This window comes from Dryas octopetala, chromosome 3 (genome assembly GCF_963921425.1).
Source record: "Dryas octopetala chromosome 3, drDryOcto1.1, whole genome shotgun sequence".
NCBI lineage: Eukaryota > Viridiplantae > Streptophyta > Magnoliopsida > Rosales > Rosaceae > Dryas > Dryas octopetala.
In genome coordinates this window covers 26,695,096-26,705,537 of record NC_141368.1, presented here as the reverse complement: position 1 = coordinate 26,705,537, position 10,442 = coordinate 26,695,096, and the positions used below count along the sequence as shown (strand labels likewise).

The 10,442-nt window shown below is 32.4% G+C and overlaps 1 protein-coding gene and 1 long non-coding RNA gene across 2 annotated transcripts; one reads left to right on the top strand and one right to left on the bottom strand.

Annotated features, from left to right (window-relative positions):
* The first annotated feature begins 1,338 nt into the window (after nucleotides 1-1,338).
* Nucleotides 1,339-2,119, top strand: LOC147292133 (putative isoaspartyl peptidase/L-asparaginase 2). The gene is made up of 3 exons (XM_086236134.1): nucleotides 1,339-1,515; nucleotides 1,619-1,774; nucleotides 2,039-2,119. Exons 1-3 carry the CDS (start codon nucleotides 1,339-1,341, stop codon nucleotides 2,117-2,119), a joined length of 414 nt encoding a protein of 137 aa, XP_086092260.1.
* A 4,135-nt stretch (nucleotides 2,120-6,254) lies between these two features.
* LOC147292132 (uncharacterized) lies at nucleotides 6,255-9,163 on the bottom strand. Its single transcript, XR_015121508.1, has 3 exons — nucleotides 8,990-9,163; nucleotides 7,442-7,656; nucleotides 6,255-6,590 (listed from the first exon to the last, which is right to left on the bottom strand). It is a non-coding gene; the product is annotated as an uncharacterized LOC147292132 (long non-coding RNA).
* Nucleotides 9,164-10,442: the final 1,279 nt, after the last annotated feature.

The following is a 10,442-nucleotide window of genomic DNA, read 5'->3' as shown; positions in this document are numbered from 1 at the left end:
TGACAATGAAAGCTGTGGGAAAAATGATAATGATAATCTTTTTAATGCTAATTAAGGCAAACATTTAGTTCAAGTCAAAGGCAAAAACTAATGCTTGAAGATTCGAATATACTCGCAATTCCTGCTTTGAGAGAAAATTTCAAAGCCAATTTTAACCAAATGGTGGTCTTTGAAAGTGTTACAAGACTAATACTGCATGTTTTATGTGATCTGAGTGGAGAGGGAAAATTAAAATGGGTGTTATCAGTATGTTATCGTATAAATATTCATGAAAATTATAAATTTCATTTTCTTCCATATGCATTTAATTCATGATTTAAAATTGTAATATAAATAAATTTGAGGTGTTATTTATATAATTATTAATTAGTGACCCATTTTTTTAACAGTATTTACCACCAGCGCACATTATATTCATCTTATATCACATAAAACCTACTATATAATTTGATTTTTTCAATGTTTTTTATCAATATAGTAGATAATATGTTAAATAAGCATATGGTCAAGTTTCATTCAAAATTTCCGTATTTTGATAACAATTTCCGTCGTTTTTATCTAATTTTGTCGAAATCGAAATTTTAATCGAAATTTCTACGAAAATTTCCGTCGAAATTTCCATCGAAAATTTCCTCGAAACCGAAATTTTACTCCTTGGGTGTAGTCTTATAGAAAAAGTAGTTTTATTTATCTTCTTTAATTAATTAAAGTGTATGCTCATTTTTCTTCTCACATTATGACATTTGTTTTAAAAATTAATCTGAATTAATATATTATATTATATAATTATTTTTTATTTATTTTTACACAAAACTCTCTCTCTCCTCTGCAGTGTTTTCTCTTCCCGACTCACCTCTGCGGCCACCCTCTAAGAACAATTAAATAATATAGTATGTTAATTCAGTTTTCTCATATCATATCATGACATTTGTTTTAAAAATTAGCCTGAGTTGATATATTATATAATTATTTTTTATTTATTTTTACACAAAACTCTCTCTCTTCTCTGCGTTTTTTCTCTCCTCAACTCACCTCTGCGGCCACCCTCTAAAAACAATTAAATAATATAATATGTTAATTTAGTTTTAATTTTTTAAACAATGTCATGATTTGAGAGAGGTTAATTAAAGGGGTTGGCAAAACTGGCTCTCTCGAAATTCCAACCAGCTCCAAGGCCGTTGGGTGTCCGCCAACGCCAAAGCTGCTCTCTCCTATAGAAATTTCATCCAGCTCCTAGGCCATTGGGAGTCCGCCAACGCGTACATAATGGACCAAACAAAACCTAAAGTGCTATTTGAAAAGAGACAAAGAGGAGGCAGGCCTCTAAGAGACACGAAAATGGGTGTGGGGGAGTCAGAGTGGGAGGTTGCGGTGGAGGACGGAAGTGGGTCGGACCCAAATCTGATTCGGGTGGAGCGTGAAGAAAAATGCAAGCAACTCCTCAGCCGCTGGGTCAATCTGGCCATCTCTGCTCTTGGCTCTATTCTCTCTGCCACCGATGTTGTCCAACTCATTGTACGTCTCTGTTACTCAAATGGGGCCTTGGAATTTGTCCCTCTAACATCAATGAATTTACTATATATCATATTATTGTAATTGGTTTCTCTGAAACATGCAGACTCGAGAAGTAGTACAAACCCATCCTCCTCTGTTCACTGTGGAAGGGAGTGTTCACATGGAGTCCAGTATTATTGAGAATCCGACCTCACTCATGGATAAGTCACTTCATTCCTCCCAAGACCTCTCTGGTATCCCAGACTTCGTCGACCAGCAGGTTCGTTCGTTCACTCTGTTTTTTTATCTGACTTTCACGATCATGAATCAATCACAATTAGATGACCAAAAAAAGAAACAAATTGATATGGGGTATGAATAGAGGCTCTCTATTGGATATTTCCCAACGTTGTAGTGTATTGTTTATTTGGTCTGATGATTTTAGCATTTTGTTTATGAATATATATGTCGTTTATAGACTCTAGTATCTTGTGAACCATTTGGATGGAATGTTTTAAATCTCTTTTTGGAATAAAATATACAGATCTCTCTGGCGTTAAATCAGCCTAATATTCAAGCCTGCTTCGGGATGGGTTCTGGTGGAGGACACTCTACCAGTCTCTGATGGATGGTAAGAAAGTAGCTTCTGATATCATATTCTTCTTGTTCAAAACTTGTTTCAAGTCCAATATCATGAAACATAATTTGTCAAATTTAAGCATTCAATCAGGTTGTATATAGCAGTGTGAGTGTGTCTGGATTTGTTGATTCATAATTAACCACTTGATAGAGCTTCAGTACTGATTTGCTTTCTGCTCTGCTTATATCGATTGGCTACTCTTCTTGTTTTCTGGTTTCTAACCTTTTCATTGATACATCAGTTTACTCCGAATTTGTTTCCTATTTTTTTTTTTTTATCAATAAAAACATTCAACTGTGTTAACTCTTTCCACTGTATAAGCAGAATACATACATATTAAAATGTGTTGCCACAACTACTTTCGAATTTAAATATCTGATGATTGGAGAGTCAGTGTTTCAATTGAGACTTCTTGTTTGTGTTTGGTATTATATGCAACAAAATGGTAGGTAGGAAATTGTGGTTCCTTTGAGGCACTTCATTTTTTTTTTGTTACATTGGAGGAGGTCGAATCCTGGACCAATCCTAATCCTAAGTTCCTAACCCATTGTCCCATGCACCCTCACCACTTGAAGCATGACACTTCATTGACTGATCTGCGTATATAATATACGAGTAGGAATACATGTGCTGTGTACGTATCTCTGAAATGAAACTCTTCTTTTGCTGCCAATCTGTGTGTTTTTTTCGTTTTAGCAAGATCTGTTTGCTATTAATGGGACTGATGCAGGGGAAATTCTTGATTATTTTTATTTGATGGATGGCTGATGGCTCTCAGGTTCTAATCACTATATTCAGTTTTGAGGTTGATTGCTGGTGTCAAATTATTGGCCATGGGCTGCAAGCAACTTTGACTGTCCTTTAAATGTCAAGGATATTAGCTGTTAGAGCTTTGGATATGATTGAGCTTAATTTTTGAATATTTTATCAAGTGCATGTTTTTTTCAGTTCAATGAATATATTCCATAAAATTTGTATTCTTACTCCTTTGAAGTTCAAAGAGGGTTTGTTTAAGCCCTTAAGGAGAGTAAAAGTCAATACATGATGTGGCGTATGCTGGTTTCAGAAAGTTCATAGTGAACTTTTTAGTATACCAGGTCACTTCCGTATTCTTTGATCGATATTATGACACAGAATTCTGATATAAGTTTCCAAAACCGTGCACTAGACATGTCTTGCTAATGTCAACTTTTTGGCTTTGTAGAGCGACCAAGATTTTTATTGTTTTAAGGCTGGAAGACAGAAGGAAAGCTACAAAAGAGCTAACGAGCAACAAAGTGGGTGCCTCTGATGTTGTGACTATTATATTCCTCAAGGATACTTTTTCATTTTCTTGTTTTGAGGTTATTTTTATTGTGTGATTTACTGGAGTATGTTACAGTATAGAGAAGGGTAGCAACTCTCTTGCTCTCTTATATGCACAATTTGATTTACTCTCTCTCTCTCTCTCAGTGCTACTCTTATTGGGCAAGTGTGATGAACGTACAGTCTTTTGGGCCAAAAGAAAATCTTGCGTCTTCCAATATTTTTTAAGTTGTTCATAGGCCCTGTGGCTTAGAACTCAAACCCTATGATCCTAAGTTGACGGCTTTGGAAAATTCTGTTGCTAAATAGGATATGCAGATGCTTTAGCAGTATACCTCTTTATTTGGTTCTACAATTCCGTCTAACAAAGTTATAGACTTTATGGTATAAATTTTCCCTTTTATTTATTTTCTGACAAACAGTTGGAAATAATGGTCAAAATAAAAAATTACTGTGCATAATTATAATATTATGTAGCATTTGACATAGTGTCATACTGTTATTAGTTCATTTAAAATACTACATGTGTACAAGTTTTAAGGATATTATTAGATTTTGGGATTAACGCCATTTTGATCCAGACTATTACACTTGTATTAATTAGATTCTTAGACTTCTAATTTAAAAAAATTAAGAGACTTTTGATTTTTTCAATTTTGTCAATTGAAGTTATTTTATTAATTTACATATTTTTCATTTAAATTTACCGGGAAATAAAGGAAGAAAAAAATGTGCACGAGGGAAAAAGGGTAAGACATAAATGGAAGGGATCATATTGTCCTAAAAAAGAACCCCGCAAAATTAGCACATGGTGCTATGCAAACCAAAATTTGGATAAAAAATGTGTAAATTGACAAAATATTTTTAATTAGCAAAATTGAAAAAGTTAAAGTCCTGAATTTTTTATATTAGAAGTCTAAGGATTAAACTGATATAGGTGTAATAATTTAGAGACCAAAATGACATTATCCTTTCTATTTTTTAATTTTCATCATTAATAAATTTTCATCGAGTTAATTACACTTACACCCCCTGAGATTTATCGTCTTTTCACATACACCCCTGGGGTTTCAATAATTACACATACACCCTCTAAGGTTTTAAAACTGTTGCATATAACCCCCTATAGTGAGACGAGAAATTATGCAAAAAAACATGCTAAGGGGTTAAATGGCTTAATAAGATTACTCAAGATATAAAATTCAACCTCAATACAAATATTTTTTTTATTTATTTATTTTTTCTCTTGTAGGGGGTTATATGCAACAGTTTTGAAAGCTTAGGGGGTGTATGTGTAATTATTGAAACCCTAGGGGGTGTATGTGAAAAGACAATAAACCTCAAGGAATGTAAGTATAATTAACTCATTTTCATCGTTAGGAACTCACGCCCGGTTATTTTGTTAAAAATTATGAATGTTTAATATAATAGGACCCACAAAACAAATGATGAGTTTTAATGGAGGGCGGTCGGCAAGAGAAGACCAATCTGGTCTTGGATGTTGATGTAGGCGCCGAAATATTCTTAAAGAAGACATGAGAATTGTCTTTTCTATTGGTCGTGAGAATTTTTCTTTTTATCTTTTTTTTTAAGACGTAGAATTGTTCTATGAATCTATGCATAGGGAAAAAGCTTCTTAAAGCCTTAGAGTCGTCTAGTTTGTGAAATTGATTTTTTGGGAAATTAATTCTTATATTTTTTTTCAGGTGAAAAGAAATGTAAGATTTTTATTATTATATTTGATAATATTGAGGAAGAAAATCAAGAATTATATTTTTATTTCCATTATTATGTTTGATTTGGATAGAAATAGGAAATAAAAATTGACTAGCTTTTCAATTATAGCCTCAATTTTTAAACAAAATCAATATATTTTTTTAAATTAATTTGACATTTTCAAATATTAATAAGGGTATAGACTGTATAGTTACCAAAAAAAAGTGTAATAAATCCTTTCCCAAATGGTGTATCGAAAGGATAGCCTTATATGAATATAAGGTGGAATGAAGTCAATATATGTTTAATCTTACACCAAGTATTAATCTAAATTTGAACATAAATTCCTGAAATGGAAAACACAAATTTTCTGGGTTCAAATATCAAGTATATATTTCTATTGACCGGAATAAAAAATGTCCTCTCTCACTGTCAAAGTGAAAGGGATTGTAGGCTGGCGTTCTAATAACTATAATATGATTTTTGGTAACGTCTAATAACTATAATATTGTTGTAAGGGGTACAGAGATTCCGTTGGCGTCATCGAAATGTTGACATGCAACGGTGTACGCAAGTCATTCTCGCTCTGCTCATCATATCATCACCAGTCCATACACCACCCAATCATAATTAACTTTCAAGTTAAACTTTTCTGATTTAATATTTTAATAAATGCAATTACATAGGCAAATCATAATTAACTATCAAGTATCTTTTTGTCATAATTAACTATCAAGTTTTTTTGGTTTTAAATAAAAAAAAACATGAAACATTAGCCAAAAATGGAAAGCGTGATTTACATATCATATAATATTTTTGGATCGCAAAAATAGCAAATCATTAGTACGTAATGATGATACGTGGTTAAAAATGATTAGTAAACTTTGGCCAAAAAAAAAAAGATGAGTAACATCGAATTACTTGTTCTGTGTTTTGCAGTCAATGAAAAAGCAATAAACTACATTGGACATGAAAAATAAAAAAGCTTAGCAAAAATTCATCTCAATGCCCTACGTTAACCATAAAATTCAAATGATAAATTTAATCTTGTTCCACATCACTGTAATAAATTCGATTAAAAAAAACATATGCACATATATATTCTTTAAAATCTGAAAATGAACAAAAATAAAAACTCAGAGGCAAAGTTCTATAGAGTTTCTTGGACAAAGAAGAACTTATCTACAACAGGGTATTGACTTAACATTCCTACCATGAGAGAAGGAAGAGTTGAAACATTGTGTTATGAGACTGTTGCTTCTCTCATGTTGGGATGTCACATCACTATCTCTGTTGCAGATAAGTTATTCTCTCTCGAACAAGGCCAGAATCGAGGCACTCTCTTTAAGACGCCGTTATCTCTCAGCTTCTGCAAGCTTGCCTTTACACTTGAAAACAGACACACAATCCACAAAGCCAACAGTTTTTCTTTGGCCTGAACAGAGGTACAAGTGGAGATTAGCAAAATATGACAGAAACGCAGAGTTAATTTGCAAAAGGTATCCAAAAATTCCAGTGTCATGAATTGGTGTGCAGTATTAGAGTGAGATAAAAATTCTTGTTATTCATCTAGAACTGGAAATATATACAGCTCTCATAATTTCTCGATACACCAACAGTTACCACTAAGCCACTTACTAACTAAACACATTAATATTACCACTTAACCCATTAAGTTAAGGAGAAATTTGGAAAACTAATCCATTAAGACTTTTAACCATTTTTTAGAATTTTGACCTTGGAGAAGTGTTCGAATCCCTCTCGAGTAGTGCTTGAGGGGAGGGTCAAATATCTAAATTTTTTTAAAAAAGGTTAAAAGTCTTTAATTGACTTAAACTTGGGTTAATTTTCCAAATTTCTCTAAGTTAAGTAGACTTAAATCACTCAATACTGAGTAAGACCCAACTGATAGTATATTTCAATACACGAGAGTAGCCTATCACTGAGTGAGTAATTATTCTATATAACCATTATACTGTTATGTAGTATAATCACGTGTTATGATATGAGTAGCCGAAGTCATGGAATACTATGAAAAAGAAAACCAAATCCATGAAACCATAAGTACCTACCCACATATAACGCGTACAGGTCATTCAATTGGGACATCGACTCTCGAATAAAATGATGTTAGTTGAACGCCTATATTTCTTAAATCCTGTTTCGTGATATGAAGTTCACAAGATGTGAATGAAACAGATGGAATGAAATATATATATATATTTTTTTTTGGTCAACAACAGAATGATCATACATTGATATTCGAATTGATCTACTGCCATATACCTTTTGTTGACAGCTAACTCACTTGCAGGAGGACTTGATCCATTAGGGCTCGTCTGCGGAGCATTTACCCCAAAGAGCCTCTGAATAGAATGTGGTGCATGATAGCAAGGGTCCTGAGAGGACAATCCTGTAGAGCTATCATGCACCCCGAAGAGCCTCTGAATTGAAAAAGATGCAGGAGGGATAGTTTCTGAACCATGAGACGCCATAGACACCTGTATTATCCATAAAATAAGAAAAATAAACTAGACAACTGGTCTGCCCTCTAAAGCTCTGTTTTAAAAGAAAGACTAATAAGAAGCTACAATAATTGCTATTTTCTAATAGTTATATATATATATATATATATATATACTAGTATAAGTAATTATTTTGTATAACCGTTATACCATATCGTAATTAAGTATAAACTCGTCATACACCCATATTATAACAATTAAACTTGTTACATTACGTGAAAGTGTAACACTTATAAATACATAAATGATAGATTTTCAAAATATTAGGCTTTTATGAAAATCCTAATACAGTACAGGTTTAACGTACCTGATATGGCTCACACTTACGCATAATATAAAGTCCATATATAACCATGTCCTAGAAAGTTAAGTACAGCTAAAGCACATCGAGGCACATAATGATTACAGATTCAAAATATAATGAGCTCAAACAATTAAAACAATTAAGATCACAAATTCACATCAGGGAAAAATACTTTCAATACTTTTTTTTTTTTTTTTCTTTTTGTTATCTCTGTTTGATGCAATTACAATTCTTTTTTCTTTCTGACTTAGCCATGAGAGCATGGTACATGATCACAAGTAAAATACAATACAATTATACAAGTTATCATGTAGTAGGAAATTTTCTTTTTATTAATTTTTTTTTTTTCAGAAAGAAGCAACAGCCAGGCACAGTTCAATTCAACATTTGGAGAAACTTCATTGGGATTTTAAACGAGTAGAGGAAAAAGACTAAGCAGATTGAAGTTGCCTTTATCTGAGCACTTCATCAAGCATTTTAAGGAATTAAGCAACAAAGGAAAAAAAAAAATAATAATAAAAGCACCAGATCGAAGAATGATCTCAAAGGCAACCCCATTTGGCTATATGGGGCAGATTTGAATTTCCCATAAGAAATATGCATCTGCCCAAGGTTCTAACTACTGCATCAATATTAAAGAAGTACAAGAACATCTCAACAAAGATTGCAACTTTGTCCCTTCAGGAGTTGATGAATTGTTGTTTTCTGTATCAGCGATAATAATTAGATTCCAGTGCTACACATATAGCTGATTGAGCTTTCTGTATGCAATATAAATCATCCAACCTAAGACAGGTTATGGAAGATGTGTTAAATTCACAAAGAATATGCGAGGATGATAGTAGGGGAAAGAAAGCTTTTACTTGCATTGAATTAATGAAGATATGTCAAATAGAGGAGAAGATGCACAAAAATTTAAATTAACCCTGAATTAAAATTTTAATTAAACCCTTGCTAAATATTAGATTATGAAAATAAAAAACTAAAAGAACAAAAAAGAAATACCTGGGGACAGTGGGTGAGTGAGTCTGTGAGGCTATGAAGAAGAAGATCGATATCCCAAGAACAAGAACCTCGGAATCGGAAATGAGCCTAGCAATTGGAGGAAAACGGGAGAAGAGGAAGAATTGAAGAGGTGGGCGCGCCGGACGCCTATACAGCTCTAGGTAGAGCCTCGAAACTATATATTGCGGGTGATGGTAACTGCTTGTCAATAAATGCCTTTGGCCCTCTTGATCACCAAAAAAAAAAAAAAAAAAAAAACAAGAGAAATTTAAAAATCTAACACAAATTTAAGTCAATTAAAGATTTTTAACTTTTTTTTTTTAGATTTTTAGAAATTTGATCCTTTAGTATATAGTGCTTGAGCTCTTATCGAAGAAGTGTTTGAATACCAAGCATTACTTGATATGGTTCAAGCACAAATTTTTAAAAAATGGTTAAAAGCCTTTGATAGAAACAAAAATGGGTTAATTTTTCAAATTTCTCATCAAACAAAGTTCTTGTGAATATTCATGGTATTAGTAAATCAATTAGTTTCCACATGTTTAAATATTTGTAATATCAAAATAAGATAGTTTTGAGAAATTTGGAAAACCAATGCAAATTTAAGTCAATTAAAAAATTTTAACCTTTTTAAAAAAAAATTTAAAATTTTGACCCTCAAGTAGTGCTCGAGGGGGAAGAAGGGATTCGAACACTTCTCAAGGGTCAAACTTCTAAACATCTTAGAAAAAGGTTAAAAGTCTTTAATAGAAATCAAAATAGGTTAGTTTTCCAAAATTCTTGATGGTTTTAGTCCTATAAGAAACCTATTTTTATATTTATACCGGAAAAATTTGAATTTTGTACTTAGTCTAATTCTAACTAAAACTTATGAAAAAAAAAAAAAAAGCCTTCAATTAATCTCTTGGAATTAGTATAGTGGTGAATGCCTGAATGAAAGTAAGAAAATGAATGATTTAGATGAATTGGTCATGCCTCGATTCAGTCTTCAATATAATAATAATAATAACAACAATAATAATAAACACTCGATTAAACCATGCGGGTTTATATGGATCGGGTTTTTATCCGTAGAGATAAGGGAAGTTTTTAAAGCACATCATTTTTAGCTTTTTAAACTTCACTGTCACTTTTTGTTTGTTTTATGAAACTTCTCATGTAGAGTTTAAAAAGCAAATAATAGGGTACTTTTAGAATTTCATAGCTAAAGACAATCCATTTGTGGACCAAAAATCAATCGGGTTATTTATCCCAAATATCAATCGGGTTACCAAACTTTTGTCAAACATCATTTGACAATCTATAAGGAGAGCTGGAGAGGACATGGATGAACACACAGCCTCTTCAATCGCAACTGATTGACCAAAAATTAAAAAAACTTGGCCCAAAACGATATCCTGAATTAACATGCACGGAAGGAGGTCTGAAGGAAGAGGAGAGTACCATAACCATT

Excerpts from the sequence above, each read along its gene's own strand:
- LOC147292133 (XM_086236134.1), top strand. The coding sequence starts at position 1,339 with ATGGGTGTGGGGGAGTCAGAGTGGGAGGTTGCGGTGGAGGACGGAAGT. Across the intron at positions 1,516-1,618 it reads CCGATGTTGTCCAACTCATT|ACTCGAGAAGTAGTACAAAC; the intron begins GTACGTCTCTGT and ends TGAAACATGCAG. Across the intron at positions 1,775-2,038 it reads CAGACTTCGTCGACCAGCAG|ATCTCTCTGGCGTTAAATCA; the intron begins GTTCGTTCGTTC and ends TAAAATATACAG.